This window comes from Pseudophryne corroboree, chromosome 2 (genome assembly GCF_028390025.1).
Source record: "Pseudophryne corroboree isolate aPseCor3 chromosome 2, aPseCor3.hap2, whole genome shotgun sequence".
In the NCBI taxonomy this organism is placed as follows: domain Eukaryota; kingdom Metazoa; phylum Chordata; class Amphibia; order Anura; family Myobatrachidae; genus Pseudophryne; species Pseudophryne corroboree.
The window spans coordinates 354,975,337-355,003,012 of NC_086445.1; the positions used below are offsets into that span (position 1 = coordinate 354,975,337).

A 27,676-nucleotide genomic window follows, 5' to 3' on the forward strand; every position below is an offset into this window, starting at 1 on the left:
AATCGCTCCGCCCCTGCTATGACCCCCTGTTACCGCTAAGGTAATCTGGAGTCACATTGGAGGAGTTGCGCGTCCCTGTCAGTCAGCGTATGTGTCCACTGCAGAGGGAAAATGGTGCTAGTCAGCTGCTAGATCCTCTCATAGTGAAGCCCCGCCCCTTCAATGGCGCGCAGTCTTCCCGCTTTTTTTTTATACTGGCTGAGGTAATATGTTGCTTAAAATGGAGAGCAAATTAGTTTTATGGTAAGAACTTACCGTTGTTAAAACTGTTTCTGCGAGGTACACTGGGCTCCACAAGGATGGACAATGGGGTGTAGAGTAGGATCTTGATTCGAGGCACCAACAGGCTCAAAGCTTTGACTGTTCTCAGAATGCACAGCGCCACCTCCTCTATAACCCCGCCTCCCTGCACAGGAGCTCAGTTTTTAGTTAACCAGCCCAAAGCAGTAGCAGGAAAAGAGACGACAACGTTTAGTAGCCACATACACCACACTCTCACGACAAGAGAAGTGTCAGCGGCAAATGCCACACCAACCCGAAGAAGCTAAGTGCGTCAGGGTGGGCGCCTTGTGGAGCCCAGTGTACCTCGCAGAAAGTTTTAACAACAATAAGTTCTTACCATAAAACTCGTTTTCTGCTGCGGGGTACACTGGGCTCCACAAGGATGGACAATGGGGATGTCCTAAAGCAGTTCCTTATGTGAGTGGACGCACTGTAGCGGGCACAAGAACCCGGCGTCCAAAGGAAGCATCCTGGGAAGCGGCAGTATCGAAGGCATAGAACCTTATGAACCTGTTCCCGGAGGACCACGTAGCCGCCTTGCACAATTGGTCAAGGGTCGCACCACGTTGGGCCGCCCAAGAAGGTCAAACAGACCGAGTAGAATGGGCCGTAATGTGAGCAGGAGCTGACAGACCAGCCTTCACATAAGCATGTGCAATCACCATTCTAATCCACCTGGCCAGGGTCTGCTTGTGAGCAGGCCAGCCACGTTTGTGAAATCCAAACAAAACAAAGAGAGAATCAGACTTTCGAATAGAAGCAGTTCTCTTCATATAGATACGGAGAGCCCGTACCACATCCAAAGACCGCTCTTTGGGAGACAAATCAGGAGAGACAAAGGCCGGAACCACAATCTCCTGATTAAGGTGGAACGAGGACACCACCTTCGGTAAATAACCGGGACAAGTCCGAAGTACCGCCCGGTCACGGTGAAAAATCAGATATGGGGAACTACAGGAAAGGGCCCCCAAATCCGACACTCTTCCAGCAGAGGCAATAGCCAGCAAGAACACCACCTTAAGGGAAAGTCACTTAAGATCAGCTGAACCAAGGGGTTCAAACGGAGGCTCCTGCAACGCCTCCAAAACCACCGACAAGTCCCAAGGAGCCACAGGCAGGACATAGGGAGGTTGGATACGCAACACACCCTGAGTGAAAGTATGAACATCAGGTAAAGTCGCAATTTTTCGCTGAAACCACACCGACAAGGCAGAAATATGAACCTTGAGGGAGGCCAGACGCATGCCAAAATCCAGGCCCTGTTGCAGAAAAGCCAAAAGTTTGGCTGTACTAAACTTGGAAGCATCATAATTGTTAGATGCGCACCAAACAAAGTAGGAATGCCAGACCCTATGGTAAATCCGAGCAGAAGCCGGTTTCCGGGCCCGCAACATAGTTTTAATGACTTCTTCAGAAAAACCCTTAGCCCTCAAGATGGAAGCTTCAAGAGCCACGCCGTCAAAGACAGCCGGGCTAGGTCCTGGTAGACACAGGGGCCCTGAACAAGGAGGTCTGGGCGTTGTGGAAGTAGAATTGGACGCTCTGACGATAGGCCCTGCAGGTCTGAGAATCAGTGCCGTCTGGGCCACGCTGGAGCTATGAGAAGCAGATTTCCTTTTTCTTGCTTGAACTTCCGAATTACCCTGGGCAGCAGTGACACCGGAGGGAACACGTACGGCAGCCGAAACCTCCACAGCACCGCCAGCGCATCCACGAATGCTGCTTGAGGATCCCTTGTCCTTGCTCCGAAGACCGGAACCTTGTGATTGTGTCGAGACGCCATCAGATCTACATCTGGAAGACCCCACTTTTCCACTAGGAGTTGAAACACTTCTGGATGGAGGCCCCACTCGCCGGCATGCACGTCCTGACGACTGAGAAAGTCCGCTTCTCAATTCAGGACTCCCGGAATGAATATTGCCGAAAAGGCCGGTAGATGGCGTTCCGCCCAATGTAGAATCCGTGAGACTTCCTTCATTGCCAAACAGCTTCGAGTGCCGCCTTGATGATTTATGTAAGCCACCGTGGTGGCGTTGTCCGACTGTACTTGAACAGGACGGTTCTGAATTAAATGCCTGGCCAGGTTTAATGCATTAAAGACCGCCCGCAATTCCAGAATACTGATCGAGAGGAGAGGTTCCTCCTTGGTCCACCGACCCTGAAGGGAGTGTTGCTCCAGCACCGCGCCCCAACCTCTTAGACTGACATCTGACGTCAACAGGACCCAGTTGGATATCCAGAAGGGACGGCCCCTGCACAATTGTTGGTCCTGGAGCCACCAGAGCAGCGACAGACGGACCTCCGGAGTCAATGAGATCATTTGAGACCTGATCCGGTGAGGCAGGCCGTCCCACTTGGCTAGAATCAGCCTCTGGAGGGGGCGAGAATGGAATTGAGCATACTCCACCATGTCGAATGCTGACACCATGAGGCCCAGCACCTGCATAGCCGAATGTATCGACACTTGCGGACGAGAAAGGAAGCAACGAATCCTGTCCTGAAGCTTCAGGACCTTCTCCTGACACAACAACCACCTCTGGTTGTGAGTGTCCAATAGTGCTCCCAGATGCACCATGCTCTGAGCAGGGATCAGGGAGGATTTCTTCCAGTTGATGAGCCACCCGTGGGCTTGTAGAAACCGGACCGTCATATCCAGATGACATAGAAGTTCTGGGGAATTTGCCAGGATTAACAAGTCGTCCAGATACGGCAGTATCCTGACCCCTTGACGGCGGAGTACCACCGTCATCACCGCCATTACTTTGGTGAAGACTCGCGGAGCCGTTGTTAAACCAAAAGGTAACGCCTGAAACTGGCAATGGAGGTTGCCAATAGCAAACCTCAGGAATTGCTGATGTGACGCTGCTATAGGAATATACAAGTAAGCATCCTGTATGTCCAGGGAGACCATGTAGTCCCCAGGTTCCAAGGCTAGAACTACAGAGCGAAGGGTCTCCATACGGAACTTGGAAACCTTCACAAACCTGTTCAATGCCTTGAGGTTGAGAATGGGCCGGGAGGACCCATTCGGTTTCGGGACTAGAAACAGCGGAGAATAGTACCCCCGGACCCTCTGCGCAAGAGGCACCTGTACTATGACTCCTGTATCCAGGAGGGTCTGTACCACCGAATGCAGAATGTTTGCCTTTGTCTGGTCCGACGGGACGTCTGTCTGGCAAAATCGATGAGGGGGTCAGTTTTTGAAGGCTATGGCGTAACCTCGAGTGACGACTTCCCGTACCCAGGCATCTGAAGTGGTTTTCAACCATTCCTGGGTATACCCTAGAAGCCGGCCCCCCACCCTGGGATCCCCCAGGGGGAGGCCCGCCCCATCATGCGTCAGACTTATCGGCCTTGGAAGCTGGCTGACGGGCTGCCCAGGCTCTTTTTGGCTTAGGCTTACCAGGTTTGGAAGTGCGGGCCTGCTTGTTGTACGCCTGACCTTTTGCTTTACCTGAAGGACGAAAGGGGCGAAAGGAAGTACCTTTAGCCTTCGACACAGAAGGAGCGGTACTTGGCAGACAGGCAGTTTTGGCAGTAGCCAAGTCAGCCACTATCTTATTTAAGTCCTCCCCAAACAGAATATCTCCCTTGAAAGGTAGTACCTCCAGGGTTTTTCTAGAGTCCAGATCCACAGACCAGGATCTCAGCCACAATATCCGGGGAGCCAGGACTGACGTAGTAGAGGCCTTGGCTGCTAGGAAACCGGCATCAGAAGCCGCCTCTTTAATATAGCGAGAAGCTGTGACAATATATGACAAGCATTGTCTAGCATGGTCAGAGGAGATTTCAGCTTCTAACTCCAAGGTCCATGCTTTAATAGCCTCTGCAGCCCATGTAGCTGCAATAGTGGGCCTTTGTGCAGCACCTGTGAGGGTGTAAATCGCTTTAAGACAACCCTCCACATGTTTATCCGTAGGCTCTTTTAGAGACGTGACGGTAGTGACAGGCAGAGCTGAGGAAACCACCATCCTAGCCACATGTGAGTCCACTGGAGGAGGCGTTTCCCAATTCTTAGACAGCTCTGGCGCGAGGGGATAGCGAGCCAGCATCTTCTTTTGAGGCACAAACTTCGTACCCAGGTTTTCCCAGGGTTCCTGACGTATATCCACTAGGTGATCAGAGTGAGGTAAAACTTGTTTAACAACCTTCTGACACTTGAACCTATCAGGTTTCTTAGGAGGGACGGATGGCTCGGGATCATCCGTAATCTGTAGAATTAACTTAATAGCCTCCAAAAGATCAGGAACATCCACATGTGAACTACCCTCCCCATCAGCCGTGGGGTCAGTGTAAGTGCCGTCTTCATCAGACGAGGTGTCAGTGACAGCAGTGGATTGTGAGGAGACAAGCGCTCGCTTAGAGGACCCCTTGGACTTAGGCGAGCGATGGTCAGACTTTTTAGTAGTCAGGGACTGGTTCAACTTCTTCAATTGAGCAGATAAATCGTCAGCCCACGGCGGGTTAGCTGCAGGGACCACATACGGTTGTACCGGCATTGGGGGTCCCATAGGGGGTGTTAGTTTATGAACTAGCGTATGCAGAAGCATGAAAAAAGCGGCCCACGGTGGGTCATTATGTGCCTCCGTTGCCACAGTCCCACTGGGGGGCAAGGAGCTCCCAGAACCAGAGCCCACAGCTGCTATATTCCCCTCATAGGGATCTGTGGCTTCAGCAACACCAGCAGTGTGTTCAGCCCCAGAACCGTCACCCTCAGAAGCAGACATGATATAACTTGCAGTATCAGGTAACACAGTACAATTGGCAGCAGCACAATACCTCTTACCCAAACCCCTGCGCAGTGTAGTCAGCACTAGCAGAGATAAAGGAGAGATATGGTGACTAAATCACAGAGAAAAATACGTATCAAAGTATATCTTTGTGAAAATCCTATATCAATATAAAACCTGACGCTCCAAGCCCCCTCAGGTTATAGAATATAGGGATAGCAGGTTGAGTGAAAGACACGAAATGGACACCACTCAGCTATCTAATGCACACACAGATAGTCACAGTTTGCACAATGCAGAGGTTATTACTGACAATAATACTGCACTGGACTAGCATATATATATATATATATATATAGCTATATAGTCAATAGATATAACACTACACAGTAAGAACTGGATCTATATCACAGGGTAATTGTACTAGAAAACCCTGACTAAATGCACTCTTTCTTAACTAGCACTGTCTAAAAAGGCAGGTAGAATACTTAAGTGTCATGTAAAGTCACAGCACTGACAACCAGGCGGCGTTACACAGAGGATTTGCCCAAGCAGTCCCAGGAACAGTGAAGCTGAGGGATAATGGCGCCCAGACACTGACGGAGTGAGGGAGAGACAGACATGCAGCTCCAGGGCGGGAACATTCGCAGGAAATGGCGCCCTAGGGCTGGGGGAGGGGCTTCAGGTCTAAGCCTTATCCCCCTGCTGGCAAAACTACTGGGTACTGTGGGCTCTTATTAAACCGGTTTAGAGAGAAAACCTGACCTGCGCCCATGCCCTGGTGATGTAGTGGGATCGCCTGTACTGCCACAGTGTTCACCGCCAGCGCGCGTGGCCCGCCTCCCACTGACCGCGCCGGATCGCGATAAAGACCGGGTACCCCACTCACCACCTCCCGAAGCGCGGCCACGCGATCCCGGAAAGCCCCCGTCGTGTGTGCCTGACGTGAAGAAAACCGGAGCCTCCTGCTGTAGTTACCCGGCAACCAGGGCTCGGGAGTGTACAGTGCCGCTGGGGAGAGCTGGAGCTGCAGCAGTGAATGTCTTCTGACATTTACCACCGCTGCTGCCCTTGAAGTCTTCACTTTTTCTTCATAAAAAAGCTCTTCTTAGGGCTGCCTGGAGCAGCCTCTCTGTCAAGTGCCTGCTTACTGCAGCAACAACTACAAAACTGAGCTCCTGTGCAGGGAGGCGGGGTTATAGAGGAGGCGGCGCTGTGCATTCTGGGAACAGTTAAAGCTTTGAGCCTGTTGGTGCCTCGGATCAAGATCCTACTCTACACCCCATTGTCCATCCTTGCGGAGCCCAGAGTACCCCGCAGCAGAAAACCGTTTTAAGGCTGTTTATGCCAGTGTGGGTACTGTGTACAGTGTACTGAGACGCAGCTGTGTACTGTGTCTGTAGACGCATTCCGCCCCGGTTAGAAGCCGTGCGTCTCCGTACCCTCGTGTTGCCATAATGGCCGGCAACCCGCTAGTCGGGATGCTGGCTTAGTACTCCCCACTCTTCATTCTTCTGGCTCTGTTAGGAGTGGCGGCGTGCTGCAGGTATGTACACTCGCCGTGGTGGGGCTTGCAAATAGTTCCCTCAGGAGGTCAGTGTCCTGTCAGCAGGGAACGGGACCATTAACCCTTTAAGAGGTTGGCACGTTCCCACCCCCTAAGTCCCACGAAGCAGGCAGGCTGGTGCCAACCAGCACTGCCTGAAAATAACAAACATATAAAATAAATGCAGAAAACTCTCCAGTAGCTTCCATAAGCGTGACCGGCTGCTCCGGGAACATTTTCTAAAGTCTGGTAGGAGGGGCATAGAGAGAGGAGCCAGCCCACACTATCAAATTCTTAAAGTGCCCATGGCTCCTAGTGGACACGTCTATACCCCATGGTACTAAATGGAACCCCGGTATCCACTAGGACATAAAAGAAAAATCTAATTCTGTATTTCTAATAAAACAGAAATGTGACAACCCATTAATGTACTATAGTGTTTGCTTAGGCATTAAAGGGGGACAAGTTTCCGCTATGTGCATCCAGATCAGTCGTGACAGCACAATGCACAGATGTAAGAGGTGTGCAGAAAACTACCATAAAACCATAATGTGCGCAGCCAGACACTGTGGCGGCACATTGTGGATAACTGAACTGCTCACAGAGAGTTTCATGTTTTGTGATTTAGGAAGTTACTTAAAGTAAGTCTCTTGAATTATGATGAAAAAAAAGGAGATTTATGGTAGACTTAACATGGGTGTAGTATGGTTTGCCGGCAGTCGGGGGCCCGGCGACCAGCATATCAGTGCCGGCATACCGACCGCTGGCATACCGACAGCTGGGGGAGCGCAATTGAGCCCCTTGCGTGTTCGCTGCGCTCGCCACACTATCTATTCTCCCTCCAAGGGGATCGTGGACCCCCAAGAGGGATAAAAGATGTCGGTATGCCGGCGCCGGTACGGTGGTCGCCCGGCTGCCAGCAACCTGAAGACCACCCCTTAACATAATTAAATCTCTTTCTGCGAGATACACTGGATTCCACAGGGAATAACATCGGGGTGTAGAGTTGGATCTTGATCCAAGGCACCAACAGACTAAAGCTTTGACTGTTCCCAGGATGCATTGCACCGCCTCCTCTATAACTCCGCCTCCAGGCACTGGAGCTCAGTTTCGTTAACCAGTCCAATGCAGTAGCAGGTAAAACAGATGGTAGATGTTAGTCACATAGTACCAAATTCTCACGACAGGAGAAGGGACCAGCAGCTAATGCCATACAAACTCAAAGAAGCTAAGTGCGTCAGGGTGGGCGCCCTGGAAAATTCAGTGTAACTCGCAGAAAGAGATTTAACCATGGCAAGTCTTACCTAAATCTCCTTTTCTGCAGCAGGGTACACTGGTATTCCACAGGGAATAACATAGGGGATGTCCTAAAGCAATTCCTCATGGGAGGGGACGCACTGTGGCAGAAGTATCAAAGGCATAGAACCTGATGAACGTATTTACAGAGGACCACGTAGCCGCCTTGCACAATTGTTCAGCGGACGCGCCTCAGCGGGCCGCCCAAGAAGGTCCAACAGACCCAACAGACCGGGTAGAATGGGCTTCCATAGCAGCAGGAGCTGGAAGACTAGCCTGTGCATAAGCTTGTGCAATCACCATTCTAATCCATCTGGCCAAGGTTTGCTTATTCGCAGGCCAGTCACGTTTGTGAAAACCAAAAAGTACAAAATGGGTATCTCTACGTAAATACGGAGAGCCCGTACCACATCCAAAGACCGCTCTTTGGAGGACAAACCAGAAGAGATAAAGGCCGGAACCACAATCTCTTGGTTAAGATGAAAAGATGATACCACCTTAGGTAGATAACCAGGGCGAGTTCGAAGAACTGCCTGGTCACGGTGAAAAATCAGAAAGGGTGGACGACAGGACAAGGCGCCTAAGTCCGACACCCTCCTAGCAGAGCCAATAGCCAGTGAAAACACGACCTTAAGCGCAAGACATTTTACATCCACAGACTCAAGAGGTTCAAATGGAGACTCTTGTAGGGCATTTAAGACAACAGACAGATCACATGGAGCCACAGGATAGACATAGGGATACTGAATCTGAAAAAACGCCCTGAGTGAAAGTATGAACGTCAGGAATAGGCATAATTTTCCTCTGAAACCACACCGACAAGGCAGATATATGAACCTTGAGGGAGGCCAGACGAAGGCCTAAATCTAGGCCTTGTTGTAGAAAAGCCAAAAGCCTAGAAGTACTGAATGAATAGGCATCATAATTCTTAGTAGCACACCATGTGAAGTAAGAGTTCCAGACCCTGCAATAAATCCGTGCCGGTTTGCGGGCCCTCAACATAGTTTGAATAACCACCTCGGAGAATCCCTTGGCCCTCAGGAGTGAAGCTTCAAGAGACACGCCGTCAAAGCCAGTCTGGCCAGGTCCGGATAGACACAAGGACCCTGAACGAGAAGGGCTGGGCGTTGAGGAAGTAGAAGAGGGCATTATCGATAGACTCTGCAGGTCTGAGAGCCAATGCCGTCTGGGCCACGCTGGAGCGACTAGAAGTAGTATTCCTATTTTTTGCTTGAACTTCCATAGAACCTTGAGCAGGAGAGACACTGGAGGGAACGCGTATGGCAGCCGAAAGCTCCATGGAATTGCCAGTGTGTCCACGAACGCTGCTTGAGGATCTCTTGGCCTTGATCCGAAGACCGGAACCTTGTGATTGTGTCGAGACGCCATCAGGTCTAAATCTGGTCGGCCCCACTTGTGCACTAGGAGTTGAAAGACTTCCGGATGAAGACTCAACTCTTCGGCGTGAATGTCCTGACGACTGAGGAAATCCATTTCCCAGTTGAGGACTCCGAAGATGAACACTGCCGATATTGCTGGCAGATGGTGTTCCGCCCAACTGAGGATTTTTGATACCTCCAGCATTGACAAGCGGCTTTGAGTGCCGCCTTGATGATTTACGTACGCCACCATAGCCCAACCCCGCAGACTGGAATCTGTTGTCAGGAACACCCAGTTGGAGATCCAGAAGGGACGGCCCCTGCTCAACTGTTGGTGCTGTTGCCACAAGCTTAGTGACAGATGAACCTCCGGAGTCCAGGAGATCATTTGAGACCTGATCCGATGAGGTAGGCTGTCTCACTTGGAAAAAATTAACCTCTGCAGAGGGCGGGAGTGAAATTGAGCGTACCATGTCGAAAGCCGACACCATGAGGCCTAGTATTTGCATCGCCGAGTGTATCGACACTCTTGGGCGAGAGAGGAAATATCTGATCCTGTCCTGAAGTTTCAGGACTTTCTCTGGAGACAGAAAGAATCGTTGGCTGTGTGTATCCAGTAGTGCCCCCAGGTGCACCATGCTCTGAGCAGGGACCAGCGAGGACTTTTTCCAGTTGATGAGCCACCCGTTGGTTAGTAGGAATTGGACAGTCCGTTCCAGATGACTGAGGAGAACCTCTTGGGAGTTCGCCAGGGTCAGCAAGTCATACAGATACGGCAGGATCCTGATTCCCTGACGGCGGAGAAGAGCAGTCATCACGGCCATGATTTTGGTGAATATCCGAGGGGCCGTGGCCAATCCAAAAAGCAGTGCCCGGAATTGATAATGTAGGTTGCCAATAGCAAACCGCAGATATTGCTGATGTGACATGGCAATAGGTATGTGCAGGTAAGCATCCTGTATGTCCAAGGAAACCATATAGTCTTCGGGTTCCATGGTCAGCACTATAGAGCACAGAGTTTCCATATGGAATTTGGCTACTCTCACAAACTTGTTCAATGATTTGAGGTTGAATATAGGCCGGAAGGACCCATTTGGCTTTGGAACTAGAAACAGGGTCAAATAGTATCCCCTGCCTCTCTGAGACAGAGGTACCGGCACTACCACTCCTGTATCCAGCAGGGATTGTACAACCAAGTGTACAGCTTGCGCTTTTAACGGATCTGCATGGATAACCGTTGTGCAAAACTGGCGAGGGGGACGTCTCTTGAAAGAAATTGCGTACCTGTGAGAGACAACTTTCCACACCCAGGCGTCCGAAGTGGTCTTTAACCAGGCCTGGGCGAACTGCAGAAGTCGGCCTCCCACCCTGGGGTCCCCAAAGGGGAGGCCCGCCCAGTCATGCAGCAGGCTTGTCTTGTTTGGAAGCTGGCTGACTGGCGGCCCACAATTGTATACATTTAGGCTTAGTGGTTTTGGAAGCACGAGCAGGTCGCTGATACGCTTGACCCTCTGCTTTCCCTGGAGGTCGAAAGGAACAGGACAGAAGGATTAGTATTTGGGAGACATGTAGTCTTGGCAGTAGCCAAGTCAGTTACAATCTTGTTCAGATCCTCCCCAAATAGGATGTCTCCTTTAAAAGGGAGCACCTCCAAGGTCTTTTTGGAGTTCAGATCCACCTTCCAGGCCCTCAATCACGTAATTCGACGAGCCAAGATAGACGTAGTAGATGCCTTGGCCGCCATCACACCTGCATCAGAGGCCGCCTTCTGAATATAGAGGGAGGCCGTGTTAATATAAGACAGATATTGTCTGGCAGTGTCAGGAAATTCCTGAGGCAGCTCATCCTCAATTGCCTGAACCCATGCTTCAATTCCTTTCGCAGCCGAGGAGGCTGCCATAGTGGGTCTATGTACCGCACCAGTAAAGAGAATAAATCGATTTCAGGCATCCCTCCACACGCATATCCGTCGGTTTCTTCAGGTAGGTGACAGGCAGAGTAGATGACACCACAAGAAGGGCGACATGAGAGTCCACCGGCGGTGGAGTTTCCCACTTGTTACTCAACTCAGCAGGAATAGGATAACGAGCTAGCATCTGTTTAGACAGGGAAAATTTCTTTCCTGGAGACGATCAGGATCCCTGACGTATGTCAATTAAATGGTCAGAATGTGGTAAGACTACTTTAGTAACCTTCTGACGTTTGAACTTATCAGGTTTCTTAGACGCAGTAGTAGGCTCAGTGTCATTATCTATTTGAAGAATTAGCTTAATAGCCTCCACTAGGTCAGGAACATCAACCTGGGTTGTAGATTCCTCATCAGAAGCAACTGTATCAGTGTCCGACGGATCAGTATATTCCCAATCCTCATCGGAAGAATCATCCAAAATATTAGTAGATTGTGAGGTAGAAATGGCCCGTTTAGATGACCCCTTGGCCCCAGAGGGTGTGGGGTAGACTTTTGTCTAAACAAAGGTTGATTCAATTTGTTGTAATTGGGTAGACAGAGTATCCGCCCACGGTGGATTAACTACAGGGACAATATGTGGCTGCAATGGCACAGGAAGTCTTACAGGGGGGGTAAGACGTGTCACAAGTGTAGTCAGCATACTTGAGAACGCTGCCCAAGGTGGGTCCTGATTGGCCACAGGTGGTGCAGGTTGACTGGGTGTATGGCACTCAGCGCCTGAACCAGCAGCTAAAACTTCTCCTTCACGTAAATCCGTGGTGCAAGTACTGCAGGATGCAGAAGCGTCCACGGATTTAGCGCCCTGTGTGGCAGACACTATAAGGAATGTAGCCTTAGGGCGTTACAGCACAATATAGCCAGACAAACACAATACCTGCAATTAACCCCCTATGCTATGTGACAGTAAATACAGGACACAGAACAGAGGATTTAAGCGGTATGAGGTGACTGAGAAACACATGATACACACACATATATATATATATATATATACACACACACACACATAAGACGGGGAGGTGGTCCCCGAAACGTTGACCTCACTAATACAGTTTTTTCACTGATTTCAAAGACTCCGAGTGCCGCCTCTGATTTTGATTGTTGGTATATATACACACACACACATATATATATATATATATATATATATATATATATATACATACACACACATATATATACAATGCAGGAGTTATTACATATAAGCAATAAAACTGCACTTGACTAGTGAAACTACATTTCTCTGACGTCCTAGTGGATGCTGGGAACTCCGTAAGGACCATGGGGAATAGCGGCTCCGCAGGAGACTGGGCACAAAAAGTAAAAGCTTTAGACTAGCTGGTGTGCACTGGCTCCTCCCCCTATGACCCTCCTCCAAGCCTCAGTTAGATTTTTGTGCCCGAACGAGAAGGGTGCAAGCTAGGTGGCTCTCCTGAGCTGCTTAGAAGTAAAAGTTTAAATAGGTTTTTTATTTTCAGTGAGTCCTGCTGGCAACAGGCTCACTGCATCGTGGGACTAAGGGGAGAAGAAGCGAACTCACCTGACTGCAGAGTGGATTGGGCTTCTTGGCTACTGGACATTAGCTCCAGAGGGACGATCACAGGTTAAGCCTGGATGGGTCCCGGAGCCGCGCCGCCGGCCCCCTTACAGAGCCAGAAGAGCGAAGAGGTCCGGAGAAAGCGGCGGCAGAAGACGTTCCTGTCTTCAAATAAGGTAGCGCACAGCACTGCAGCTGTGCGCCATTGCTCTCAGCACACTTCACACTCCGGTCACTGAGGGTGCAGGGCGCTGGGGGGGGGGAGCGCCCTGAGACGCAATAAAAACGATATAAAAACCTTATATGGCTAAAAAAAATGCAAGCTCCTAGGCTATATGGATGCATTTATCCCCTGCCAGTTTCCTGAAAAAAGCGGGAGAAAAGGCCGCCGTGAAGGGGGCGGAGCCTTTCTCCTCAGCACACAAGCGCCATTTTCTTTCACAGCTCCGCTGGAAGGACGGCTCCCTGACTCTCCCCTGCAGTCCTGCACTACAGAAACAGGGTAAAACAGAGAGGGGGGCACTGTTGCCAGCTAATATAAAAAATACAGCAGCTATAACAGGGAGTAACACTTATATAAGGTTATCCCTGTATATATATAGCGCTCTGGTGTGTGCTGGCAAACTCTCCCTCTGTCTCCCCAAAGGGCTAGTGGGGTCCTGTCCTCTATCAGAGCATTCCCTGTGTGTGTGCTGGGTGTCGGTACGATTGTGTCGACATGTATGAGGAGGAAAATGATGTGGAAGCAGAGCAATTGCCTGTGTTAGTGATGTCACCCCCTAGGGAGTCGACACCTGACTGGATGGTAGTAATTAAAGAATTACGTGACAATGTCAGCACTTTGCAATAAACTGTTGACGACATGAGACAGCCGACAAATCAAAACAAGTGGCGTTACCGTCTCCTGATACGGCCGCTCTCAAGGAACCAGCTGATAGAAGGCTGGAAAATATCTTAAAAGGTATATACACACATACCGGTGTTATACTACGACCAGCGATCGCCTCAGCCTGGATGTGCAGCGCTGGAGTGGCTTGGTCGGATTCCCTGACTGAAAATATTGATACCCTGGATAGGGACAGTATATTATTAACTATAGAGCATTTAAAGGATGCATTACTATATATGCGAGATGCACAGAGGGATATTTGCACCCTGGCATCTAGAGTAAGTGCGATGTCCATTTCTGCCAGAAGAACGTTATGGACGCGACAGTGGTCAGGTGATGCGGATTCCAAACGACATATGGAAGTATTGCCGTATAAAGGGGAGGAGTTATTTGGGGTCGGTCTATCGGACCTGGTGGCCACAGCAACGGCTGGAAAATCCACCTTTTTACCCCAGGTCACCTCTCAGCAGAAAAAGACTAAGGGCAAGAGGGAAAAAGGCCGCTCGTTCCTGCCCCGGGGCAGAGGAAGGGGAAAAAGACTGCACCATGCAGCCTCTTCCCAGGAGCAGAAGCCCTCCCCCGCTTCTGCCAAGTCCTCAGCATGACGCTGGGGCTCTGCAAGCAGACTCGGGCACGGTGGGGGGCCGTCTCAAGAATTTCAGCGCGCAGTGGGCTCACTCGCAAGTGGACCCCTGGATCCTGCAGGTAGTATCACAGGGGTACAAATTGGAATTCGAGACGTCTCCCCCTCGCCGGTTCCTGAAGTCTGCTCTACCAACGTCTCCCTCCGACAGGGAGGCAGTATTGGAAGCTATTCACAAGCTGTATTCCCAGCAGGTGATAATCAAGGTACCCCTCCTACAACAGGGAAAGGGGTATTATTCCACGCTGTTTGTGGTACCGAAGCCGGACGGCTCGGTGAGACCAATTTTAAATCTAAAATCTTTGAACACTTACATAAAAAGGTTCAAATTCAAGATGGAGTCACTCAGAGCAGTGATAGCGAACCTGGAAGAAGGGGACTATATGGTATCTCTAGACATCAAGGATGCTTATCTCCATGTCCCAATCTACCCTTCTCACCAAGGGTACCTCAGGTTTGTGATACAAAACTGTCATTATCAGTTTCAGACGCTGCCGTTTGGATTGTCCACGGCACCACGGGTCTTTACCAAGGTAATGGCCGAAATGATGATTCTTCTTCGAAGAAAAGGCGTATTAATTATCCCTTACTTGGACGATCTCCTGATAAGGGCAAGGTCCAGGGAACAGTTAGAGGTCGGAGTAGCACAGGTAGTGCTACGTCAGCACGGGTGGATTCTAAATATCCCAAAATCACAGCTGATTCCAACAACACGTCTACTGTTCCTAGGGATGATTCTGGACACAGTCCAGAAAAAGGTGTTTCTCCCGGAGGAGAAGGCCAGGGAGTTATCCGAGCTAGTCAGGAACCTCCTAAAACCAGGACAAGTGTCAGTGCATCAGTGCACGAGAGTCCTGGGAAAAATGGTGGCTTCTTACGAAGCGATTCCATTCGGAAGATTCCATGCAAGAACTTTTCAGTGGGATCTGCTGGACAAATGGTCCGGATCGCATCTTCAGATGCATCAGCGGATAACCCTATCTCCAAGGACAAGGGTATCTCTCCTGTGGTGGTTACAGAAGGCTCATCTTCTAGAGGGCCGCAGATTCGGCATTCAGGATTGGATGCTGGTAACCACGGATGCCAGCCTGAGAGGCTGGGGAGCAGTCACACAGGGAAGAAATTTCCAGGGCTTGTGGTCAAGCATGGAAACGTCTCTTCACATAAATATCCTAGAGCTAAGGGCCATTTACAATGCCCTAAGTCAAGCAAGGCCTCTGCTTCAGGGTCAACCGGTATTGATCCAGTCGGACAACATCACGGCTGTCGCCCACGTAAACAGACAGGGCGGCACAAGAAGCAGGAGGGCAATGGCAGAAGCTGCAAGGATTCTCCGCTGGGCGGAAAATCATGTGATAGCACTGTCAGCAGTGTTCATTCCGGGAGTGGACAACTGGGAAGCAGACTTCCTCAGCAGACACGACCTCCACCCGGGGGAGTGGGGACTTCATCCAGAAGTCTTCCAAGTGATTGTAAACCGTTGGGAAAAACCAAAGGTGGACATGATGGCGTCCCGTCTCAACAAGAAACTGGACAGATATTGCGCCAGGTCAAGGGACCCTCAGGCAATAGCGGTGGATGCTCTGGTAACTCCGTGGGTGTTCCAGTCGGTATATGTGTTCCCTCCTCTTCCTCTCATACCAAAAGTACTGAGAATCATAAGAAGGAGAGGAGTAAGAACGATACTCGTGGCTCCGGATTGGCCAAGAAGAACTTGGTACCCGGAGCTGCAAGAGATGCTCACGGAGGACCCGTGGCCTCTACCTCTAAGGAAGGACCTGCTCCAGCAGGGACCTTGTCTGTTCCAAGACTTACCGCGGCTGCGTTTGACGGCATGGCGGTTGAACGCCGGATCCTGAAGGAAAAAGGCATTCCAGATGAAGTCATCCCTACCCTGATCAAGGCCAGGAAGGATGTAACTGCAAAACATTATCATCGCATTTGGCGAAAATATGTTGCGTGGTGTGAGGCCAAGAAGGCCCCTACGGAGGAATTTCAACTGGGTCGTTTCCTACATTTCCTGCAAGCAGGATTGTCTATGGGCCTAAAATTAGGATCCATTAAGGTTCAAATTTCGGCCCTGTCGATCTTCTTCCAGAAAGAACTGGCTTCAGTGCCTGAAGTTCAGAGGTTTGTCAAAGGGGTACTGCATATACAGCCTCCTTTTGTGCCTCCAGTGGCACCTTGGGATCTCAATGTAGTTTTAGGGTTCCTAAAATCACATTGGTTTGAACCACTTGCCACAGTGGATTTGAAATATCTCACATGGAAAGTGGTAATGCTGTTGGTCCTGGCTTCAGCCAGGCGCGTATCAGAATTGGCGGCTTTATCCTATAAAAGCCCTTACCTGATATTTCATTCGGATAGGGCGGAATTGAGGACTCGTCCTCAATTTCTCCCTAAGGTGGTTTCAGCGTTTCACATGAATCAACCTATTGTGGTACCTGTGGCTACTAGGGACTTGGAGGACTCCAAGTTGCTGGACGTAGTCAGGGCCCTGAAAATATATGTTTCCAGGACGGCTGGAGTCAGAAAATCTGACTCGCTGTTTATACTGTATGCACCCAACAAGCTGGGTGCTCCTGCTTCTAAGCAGACGATTGCTCGTTGGATTTGTAGTACAATTCAACTTGCACATTCTGTGGCAGGCCTGCCACAGCCAAAATCTGTAAAAGCCCATTCCACAAGGAAGGTGGGCTCATCTTGGGCGGCTGCCCGAGGGGTCTCGGCTTTACAACTTTGCCGAGCAGCTACTTGGTCAGGGGCAAACACGTTTGCTAAATTCTACAACTTTGATACCCTGGCTGAGGAGGACCTGGAGTTCTCTCATTCGGTGCTGCAGAGTCATCCGCACTCTCCCGCCCGTTTGGGAGCTTTGGTATAATCCCCATGGTCCTTACGGAGTTCCCAGCATCCACTAGGACGTCAGAGAAAATAAGAATTTACTTACCGATAATTCTATTTCTCATAGTCCGTAGTGGATGCTGGGCGCCCATCCCAAGTGCGGATTGTCTGCAATACTTGTATATAGTTATTGTTACAAACAAATCGGGTTGTTTATTGTTGGAAGCCATCTTTTCAGAGGCTCCTACGGTTATCATACTGTTAACTGGGTTCAGATCACGAGTTGTACGGTGTGATTGGTGTGGCTGGTATGAGTCTTACCCGGGATTCAAGATCCTTCCTTATTATGTACGCTCGTCCGGGCACAGTATCTTAACTGAGGCTTGGAGGAGGGTCATAGGGGGAGGAGCCAGTGCACACCAGCTAGTCTAAAGCTTTTACTTTTTGTGCCCAGTCTCCTGCGGAGCCGCTATTCCCCATGGTACTTACGGAGTTCCCAGCATCCACTACGGACTATGAGAAATAGAATTATCGGTAAGTAAATTCTTATTATAAATATGTATGAGTATAGATATAACAATGCACAGTAGATACTGGATGTATATCACAGAATACTTGTACTGAATATTCAGATAACAGTACACTTGTTCTTAACGAACACTGTCTAAAATGACATGTAGAATACTTAAGTGCCTGTAAATGCACAGCGCTGATGAGGCAGGCACTTTACAGAGGAGACAGAGCTCTGCAGTCCCGGAGATCAGCCCAGCTAGTAGTGAAGATGGTGCCAAAATCTCTGTCAGGGAGTGAGGGAGAGTGAAATGCAGCTCCAGGGCGGGAACACCAGCAGTAGATGGCGCCCGGAGCTGGAGTAGGGGCTACAGGTCAGCACCTTATCCCCTATGCTGGTCCTCCCCACTGGGTACTGTGGAGACTACCTAAAATGGATTTTAGTAAATCCGACCTGTGCTCCCTTTCCCTGGTGGATATAGTGGGGTCCCTGTGCAGTACAGTGTCTACGCCAGCGGCACGGTCAGTCTCCTGGGACAGCAATTAACCGGCGGGTCCCACCTGGGGGACCCTCTTACCTCCTCCCTGATGTGCAGCCACGCGATCCTGGAGACCGTCAGCGGTGGTGTGCCTGGTGACCTGTGCGCCTCCTCTGCAAGTACCCGGAAACCCGGCCACAGGAGTATTCAGCGTTGGTGGGGAGGTGTTGGAGCCGCAGCACAGAATGTCACACTGACATAAATAGTGCTGGAGCCCTTGAAGTCTTCTTAGAAAGCTCTTTTCAGGGCTGCCTAGCGCAGCCCTACCTGTTGGTGCCTGCAGTGCAGGTCACTAACTTACAAACTGATCTCCAGTGCGCCTGGAGGCGGGGTTATAGAAGAGGCAGTAAAATGCATCTTGGGAACAGTCAAAGCTTTAGCCTGTTGGTGCCTCAGATCAAGATCCAACTCTACACCCCGATTCCCTGTGGAATACCAGTGTACACCGCTACAGAAATAGGAATTTAATACCTACTGGTAATCCTTTTCTCCTAGTCCGTAGTGGATACTGGGGTCTTGCACTTTAGTACCATGGGGTATAGATTGGGTCTACTGGAGCCTGGCACTTTAAAAACCTTTAGTGTGTGTGTGTGTGCACTGGCTCCTCCCCTCTATGTCCCTCCTACTCAGTCTAGGAAAACTGTGCCCAAGGAGACGGACATAATATGAGAGAAGAACAATACAACAGTGGTGCGGCGACAAGCCAACACACAACCAATGAAAGGAGGGCACTAACCAGAACAGAGGATAGCAACACCAACCTAATCCAGATGGCACAGCTATCCCAACAACATAATGGGACTGCAACCTCGGACCAACCAAATATTTACACAGGTAAGCAGGAACGAAGCACTGAGGCGGGCACCCAGTATCCACTACGGACTAGGAGAAAAGGAATTAAATTTCTATTTTCTCTTACATCCTAGTGGATACTGGGGTCTTGTACTTTAGTACCAATGGGAAGTCCCAAAGATCCCAAACGGGTGGGGGAGTGGTGAGACCCCTGTAAAACCGCCTGACCAAACTGAAGGTCATCCTTGGCCAAGGTATCGAACCTATAGAATTTAACAAACGTGTTCGAACCAGACCAAGTTGCAGCACGGCCCAACTGTAGGGCCAATACACCCCGGGCAGCCGCCCAGGAAGACCCCACCAACCTTGTCGAGTGGGCCTGAACAGACTTTGGTAAGGGCAGAGCCGCCGAAGTATAGGCCTGTTGAATGGTCAACCTGAGCCAACGAGCAATAGATTGTTTGGAAGCTGGCCGACCAATCTTGGAGGCATCATAAAGGACAAACAGCGAGTCAGATTTCCGATGAAGGGCCGTCCTTTTGACATACATCTTCAGAGCCCTGACCACATCCAAGGACCCAGGACCAACGGAAGCGTCAGACAACACTAGAACCACAATAGGCTGATTCACATGAAAAGCCGACACCACTTTATGCAAAAACTGAGGATGGGTCCTAAGTTCTGCCCTGTTCTCATGAAAAACCAAATAAGGGCTCTTACAAGATAAGGCCCCTAATTCAGAGACACGCCTGGCAGACGCCAATGCCAATAACATCACCGTCTTCCAGGTGAGAAATTTTAACTCCACCCTATGTAAGGGTTCAAACCAATCCGACTGGAGAAAGGTCAGAACCACATTTGTCCCACGGAGCCATGGGAGGCACAGAGGGCGGTTGCAAATGAAGAATGCCATATAGGAAAGTTTGTACTTCCGGCAACAAAAAATAGGATTTTAATTACCTACCGGTAAATCCTTTTCTCGTAGTCTGTAGAGTATGCTGGGGTCTACATTAGTACCATGGGGTATAGACAGGTCCACTATGAGCCATTGGCACTTTAAGAGTTTAACAGTGTGAGCTGGCTCCTCCCTCTATGCCCCTCCTACCAGACCCAGTTTAGAAAATGTACCTAGAGGAGCCGGTCACAGCTAGGGGAGCTCCAAAGGAGATTTTCTAGTTTTGCTGTCTTTATTAGAGTTAGGTACAGGGAGGCTGCTGGCAACAGCCTCCCTGCTTCGTGGGACTTAGGGTGGGGCGGGGGGGGGGGGGGGGGGGGGGGCGGGGGGAGGAGTAGTGTCCAACCCTGAGAGGTTAATGGCCACTATCTCCGCTGACAGGACACTGAGCTCCTTAGGGTGATGATCGTTAGCCGCACCAGGCGACCGCTCACTCCCGCAGAATGCCGCCACCCCCTAACAGAGCCAGAAGATTCCGGTGGTGAGTGAGTCACCGGCCCCCACAGCAAGCGGGGAGCCGGTGTGAAGATGGCAGCAAAAGGGTGGGAGCACAGTATCAACTGCGCTCCGGAGGCTCAGCGGTACACAGTGCGGCGCTATGAGGGGCGCCCTGAGCCAGCGCCTATACCCTACACTGGTCACCAAGGCTGTCAGGGACCTCGGTAATGCTGCCAGCATAATTCCTCAGGTCAGTATAAAGATGTGAAGTGCAGGAAGCAGCGCCATGTTAAAGGGACGGAGCTTCTCCTCAGAGCGGACCCAGCAGCGTTCAGCGCCATTTTCCTGCCTGCAGATCCAGTACAGAGACGCGGACAGGGAGAGCTGCACCTCCACGCAACTCCAGCTATCCTGTGTGGTACCAGGGTGTTGTAGAAGGGGGAGGCAGTGAAATTACTGTGTAGTCTATTAAGGTACACAATCAGCGCCAGGTAGTTGCACTTTATCTACCTAGGGTAGCGCGGTGTGTGCTGGCTCCAAGCTCTGTGCTGCTCTGTGGCATTCTTGGGAGGGAAACTGTGTGACATTTTCCTGTGTGTGTGTGTGTGTGTGTGTGTGTGTGTGTGTTTTCTCACATAGCCATGTCTAGGGACTCTGTGTCTTATGCTGCAGAGGACATTTCTTCTCCAGAGAAGTCCATTCCATGTACACAGGAATGTAATGTCTTGTCTCAGATCCCTATTACTGTGCCTGAGTGGTTGACCTCTATTAAGGGAATGATCTCTCAGATCTCTACTAGGGTAGCACATACTGAAACTCAGGTTTTAAAGAAGTCTATGGCAGTTTGGTCGGGTTTTGTTCCCATTCCTTCAAAATCCCCTAGCATATACCCACAGAAACGTGCACTTGCACAGATTATGCAAGATGACACGGATACCGACTCTGACACAGCTGACGGTGATGGGTATGTGCTAAGGGGGGCGGCATCCCTGGCTAAGAGGGTGCAGCTCATGACTGAGGCCATTAGAGATGTATTAAACATTTCTGACACAACACCTGAGCAGGTTGAGGAGGCTTATTTCACAGATAATAAGAAAGCCTCGCTAACCTTCCCTGAATCTAAAGAATTAAACGCTTTATTTGAAAAGTCCTGGAAAACCCCGGAGAAAAAAAATCCAGATCCCCAAGAGGGTTCTGGTTGCTTTTCCCGGAGGAGGATAGAAAACGATGGGAAAACCCACCCATAGTTGACGCCTCTGTCTCCAGACTGTCAAAAAAAAAGTGGTTTTATCTGTCCCTGGATCTACCGCGTTAAAAGAACTGGCTGATCGTAAGATTGACACTACACTCAAATCCATATTCACTGCTGCAGGGGTGGCATTAAGGCCTACTATTGCCTGTGCATGGATCTTAAAAGCTATAGTAAAGTGGTCAGGCACGTTACTAGAAGACTTAGACACAATGGATAGAAGTGACATTGAACTGTTTTTACGCAACATACAGGATTCTGCGGGGTTCATGGTGGAATCCATGAAGGGCCTGGGTACGCTGAATGCACAGATATCTTCCATGTCTGTCTCAGCTCGCAGGGGACTCTGGCTACGGCAATGGTCGGCAGAGGCGGAATCCAGGAGAAGTGTGGAGAACCTCCCATACACAGGTCAGGCTCTGTTTGGGGAAGCGTTGGATGAGTGGATTTCCACGGCAACCACGGGTAAGTCACCCTTTCTTCCCTCAGCTACACCTTCTGCGAAGAAACCTTTTTCTTCATCCGCATCGCAGTCCTTTTTGGACCGCTAAGACAAAAAAGTCCAAGCCCCCTACCACTTTCTTTGTAGGTGGGCGTGCAAAATACAAAAAGCCTGCACCTGCAGGCTCCCAGGACCAGAATCCTGCTTCTGGTTCCTCAAAATCCTCAGCATGACGGTGGACCGCACAGCCTGGAGTACGGTCTGGTGGGTGCGAGGCTCAGCCGTTTCAGTCACGTCTGGGTGTCGTCCGGCCTGGACCCCTGGGTACAGGATATTGTGTCCCAGGGGTACAGACTGGAGTTTCAAGAACTCCCGCCTCAATGATTCTTCAAATCAGGCTTGCCAGCGTTACTGACAGACAGGGCTGTCCTACAGGATGCCATTAAAAAATTGGAAAGGTCAGTGGTCATCGTTACAGTTCCACCGCATATGCAGAACAAGGTTTACTGTTCGAACCTTTTCGTGGTACCGAAACCGGATGGTTCGGTCAGACCAATTTTGAACTTGAAATCGTTAAACCCTTATCTGAGGGAGTTCAAGTGCAAAATGGAGTCTCTGAGAGCGGTGATCTCAGGTCTAGAGGAGGGGGAGTTTCTGGTATCCCTGGATATCAAGGGTGCATACCTCCACATTCCCACATTCCGATTTGGCCGCCACACCAGGCTCATCTCAGGATTGCACTGTTACACAGTCACTATCAATTTCAGGCATTGCCATTCGGTCTCTCCACGGCACCGAGGATATTTTCAGCTGATTTTCATGTTACGGCCAATGTCTCTGTTCACTCCACTCGTAAGGTAGGTCCTTCATGTGCAGCACAATGTGGTGCTTAAACAGAACAGATATGTAAGGCAGCCATATGGTCTACCGTTTACACATTCATTAAGATATTATGCCTTGGATACCTTTGCCTCTCACGATGCTGAATTCGGACGAAGGATTCTCCTGAGTATCAGGAGCGTCCCCACCACTAAACTGCTTTGGGAAATTCCATTGTTATCCTGTGGATAACCTGTGGACTCTGCCGGAGAAATATACGTTATGGTAAGAACTTACCGTTGATAACGGTATTTCTCCTAAGTCCACAGGTATCCCACCCTGACACACCTGATCTGAGGATCCTTTTTTACGCACTAACCTCTTCCTTCTTGTACTGAAAGGTGTGCATGTGTGTTCTTCTCGCCTGATTAGGGTTCTACATAATGCTTCTGCCTTGAGCTTTGGAATAACAACGGATTTGCCTGAGCCAGGGATATATGGACGTGCCCGTAGCATGCTGGGAGGCCGGAAAGCTTTTACTGATTGGTGCAAATCCGCTGTCGCTCCATCATATCCTATTGTTATCTTGTGGACCCTGCTGGAGAAAAATTGCCTTGAGCGTGGTCTCAATTTTAGAGTCAGCCGGCTCTTTCAAGGATATAGCTCCTGGTACTGGCAGTACCAATTTCTTAGATAGTCTGGATACAGACGTATCGACTGATGGGTTTTTTCCCCCATACCTTACTCTCCTCAGCCTGGTTGGGGAAAGGTAGTTAAAAACCTCGGAGAAATTTTTTATTTCTTATCAGGGTTGAACCAAGCCTCCCTGGCCAGAGAGTTTAATTCCTTAGACACCAGAAAAGTTGCTGAGCGCTTGGATCTAACATTAAAGTATAACTCCTTATCTTGTTCTGCCTCCTGATCCGGAATGTGGAGGATCTCTCTCACAGCAAAAATGAGAGCCTCCACCCCAGGGGACAGCAAGCTGTCCACATCCATATCATCATCATCCACCTCAGGCTGATCAGAATCAGACTGGAGCACTTGTGGCAGAGAGTGTTTACGTGAACCCCCTAGAGGTGGCTGAGAAACCTTCTTGGCGTCTGCTGCTTCAGCCACGCAATCAATAGAATGCTTTAACACCTGTCTCTCTCTTTTAGCTGCAGCTAATTCTGAATTGACAGTCTGCATAATGCTTTTAAAGCTATCAAGCCAGTCAGGTGCCTGTGAGCTGGGTCCCTGTGGTGATAAGGAACATTTCTCACACAAGTGACCCTGCTGAAGACGGGGTTGAAGTACAAGCAGTATACATTACCATGTCCAAAGACATCCTTCACAACTGTAAAACAGCGCAGCCCACTTTCCAAACACCTCCACACAGACCCCAGAGAGCCCTTGGAGTGACACTGAGGAGCTAACACCAGCACACAGAACACAGCAGTATAATATGTGTAACTAAATGTATGGCCTGACAGTAGTGCAGCAGCGTTGCCACTGATGTGCTCCCCCCCCCTTACTATGACCCCCTGGTACCAGTATAGAGTACTGTAGCAGCATGGGTCTCCGGAGGAGCAGGGTGCATGCAGCCTGATCCGCAGCAGCAGGAAATGGCGCCTTACCACCTCAGGTCCCGCTCCGGAAGCCCCGCTCCCTGTAATGGCGCGCAGTCCATGATCCAAATTTTTATACTGGCTATGTTACAAACAACATCATATATGCAGACAGTACACCCAAAGCCTTTGTTGAGACAGTGAGCACCGCAGCTCTGGGCCCGTGACCGCCGCCAAACTGCACCGGGGACCCGCTGACCAGGACCCCGGTGTAACACTCACCGCACCTTGTACTTCGGCATCTGTTAGAGGGTGGCGGCTAGCTGCCGGTGTGGGCACACATACTAACGATATGTGATCAGCACCTCAGGAGCTCAGTGTCCTGTCAGCTGGGATTACGAACCATTAACCATCAGGAGGTTGGTTTGGTCCACCCTCTAAGTCCCATGAAGCAGATAGCCTGGTTGCCAATCAGGGCTACCTGAAAATAAAAACCATAGGAAACTCTCTGGAGCTCCAGAGAAATGCACCCGGCTCCTGGGCACATTTTTCTAAACTGAGTCTGGCAGGAGGGGCATAGCGTGAAGGAGCCAGCACACACATACACACACTAAAGGTTTTTAAAGTGCCAGGCTCCAGTGGACCCAATCTATACCCCATGGTACTAAAGTACAAAAACCCAGTATCCACTAGGACTAAGAGAAAAAACCATGATCGTCGATTTAATTGCTTATTAACCAACACACAAACAGGTCTTAAGCAGGGTACACATAAAACAACAGTGTGGCCCAGCTATGTTCCAACGTGATGCGCCACCAAACACTGTGCACAATATATCGTATATCGGAGTGATATATTGGTACATCATCACCAACACACATTATGCGATCACTCCGGAACGATATATCGTCCAATATAGTGTGTACCCAGCTTCATGCATCTGCAAAGCTGGGAAATGCTGATAGATAGTTATGGAGATGGGCAAATTAATATGCATCTACAGTAATCTTACATAAGAAATAATTTAACACATGCAATGAATACTGTATGTGCAGTGCAATGAGGATGGAAAGCCAGCGGGAAAGAGATAGACAATTTTTCAGATGTAATTTAGCAAGCATACCTGTAGATCCCTCTAATATTATAACCCAAACATTTGTTTCTGAGACTTTACAGGGACACCTGAATACAGCAATCCATATATAGGAGAACTTACCTACAGTATGTAGCAGTACTGTATGTGTCTCTTTAAGGTAAATGGGCATGTGTACATTGCGCATGCAGCCACAAGTCATACAACTAGAATTACATTTTTACTGTGAACTGTACATTATTTAGGAATCAAAGATGATAAATAATCCTGTATGAGTAGTTACTGGATATGTCCACCTAAATGTATTCTGTAATATTAAACCTCCATACTATAAAGGGGGTATCCAATTAGCCCCAATATGTTTTCTGCTGATAAAAACACCAGGATATTGCAATTTATGACCGGTGGTATCCAATTAGAGGACATTTTCATCAGGCAAAAACGGACCCACGGGATATGTCCCTGATCCTATGTGTTATCACGGCTCTGGCAACCCGTTTATCGCAGATTATGTTTCAAGTGCCTGAGGAACCCGAAGCATAATCCCAGATAAGTGTCAGCATCGGGTGAGGAGCGCACACATCATGGCTAATAGGATAGCCATCAGTAAATCAATTACTTGCGGTCATTGATTTCAGCAGCACTATAAACAGTCCAACTAATGACTGTTTCCAGAAGTCAGAAAAAATATATATCAAGCGATACAATTTATAATAACAGACACTGGCATCATGAAATAACTGGTATTAAATAAAATTTAACACATAGAACCTACTTGTTTAAACTCAGCTTTCAAAACAGAATGTCCTAGTGTGGATTGCCACTGTAGTCTTCTGCCGCTGTGTTTTCCTAGATAAAAAGTCTTGAATATTTCCTGAAGCTTCACCATCTGGAAAGGAAGATGCAATAGAAAACAATGAAATGCCATGTCCCCTAAACTAAATGACACTGGTTATGGGATAACCATTTCCCCAAAACCTGTCTCTGGATAATGGACTCCTCTAGAAAGAATGGTAACATGCGAATAACACATTTAGGAGTAGATGTAATTAGGTGTGCGGCAGCTTGGCCACATACAGATTTTTGTTTGCAGCAGAATAGGGCTGCACAGAAACATCCATGAGTCCAGAGTGAGACAGGGCAAGATGAAGTGCCATTGCAGGCATTTCCACACCATTGCAACATACAGTAACTGAACCCGAGATTGTTAGGCACACAGTTATTTCATATGAATGTATTTATATAGTAACATATATAAAAATAAATACATTTATGTTCTAACAGTTCTTCTCTGGAATGATAGACTTCCATGCAAAATGATAGGCCTCCATGCAAAAAGTTTGACCAACACTACATAGGCAACTTGCACATGGTATAACTTGTTATAAGGTACCTCTCGTGTTCTTCCAATGAAGAGGGAAATGCTAGGCAAATTTATGAAGATATCCGTGCATCTTTACACAAGCCTGGTGCTTACTTTGCTTTTGAAAACTGTATAGTTTGTATTTTATAACAGACAGCAAACATTATATTTTTGCAAATACCATTTTTCATTTGAGTAATGGTTGATTATTTCTACAGACGAAGAAGCCTTTTTAGAGGAAGAGAACGTAATTATCAAAAGACAGGAAAAAATTATATTTAATCCCTGATTTTTGTTCTCATGGAACTTGCTCTCCATTTGTGTTTTAGTGCTTAAAAATACATGCACCACCTATTTTGCTTAGTTGAGGCATCTATCTCTATAGGCTCCATATAAAGTAAACACAGATTTGTGTGAATTAATGGATTAATGAAATGGAATGGCCAAAGGACGATTGGTGAGGGCATGCACCTTAGAGTGGCACTTTGCCTACGAAGAATGATGATAGCAGATCTATCTCAATAAATGTTTCAGACGGGTGGTCTTCAGTATGTCGACTGACTGGATCCCGGCGCACAGTATACCGGCGCCGGGATCCCGACAGCCGGCATACCGACAATTGTTCTCCCTCGTGGGGGTCCACGACACCCCCTGGAGGGAGAATAAAATAGCATGGCGCGCGTAGCGAGCCCGCAAGGGGCTCATTTGCGCTCGCCACGCTGTCTGTAAGCCGGCGGTCGGGCTCCCGGCGCCGGTATGCTGGTCGCCAAGAGCCCGTCCGCCGGCATACCGTAGTGAACCCGTTTCAGAC

General features: G+C 49.2%; 1 protein-coding gene across 2 annotated transcripts in view; it reads right to left on the reverse strand.

The window, feature by feature from the left end:
- Positions 1-27,676, reverse strand: part of CUL4A (cullin 4A) — a 242,315-nt gene that overhangs the window by 40,321 nt on the left and 174,318 nt on the right. For both annotated transcript variants that reach the window (XM_063953120.1, XM_063953119.1), the window contains exon 17: positions 26,278-26,391. In XM_063953120.1, the coding sequence (XP_063809190.1) occupies positions 26,278-26,391 (114 nt within the window). The remainder of the gene's footprint in view (positions 1-26,277; positions 26,392-27,676) is intronic.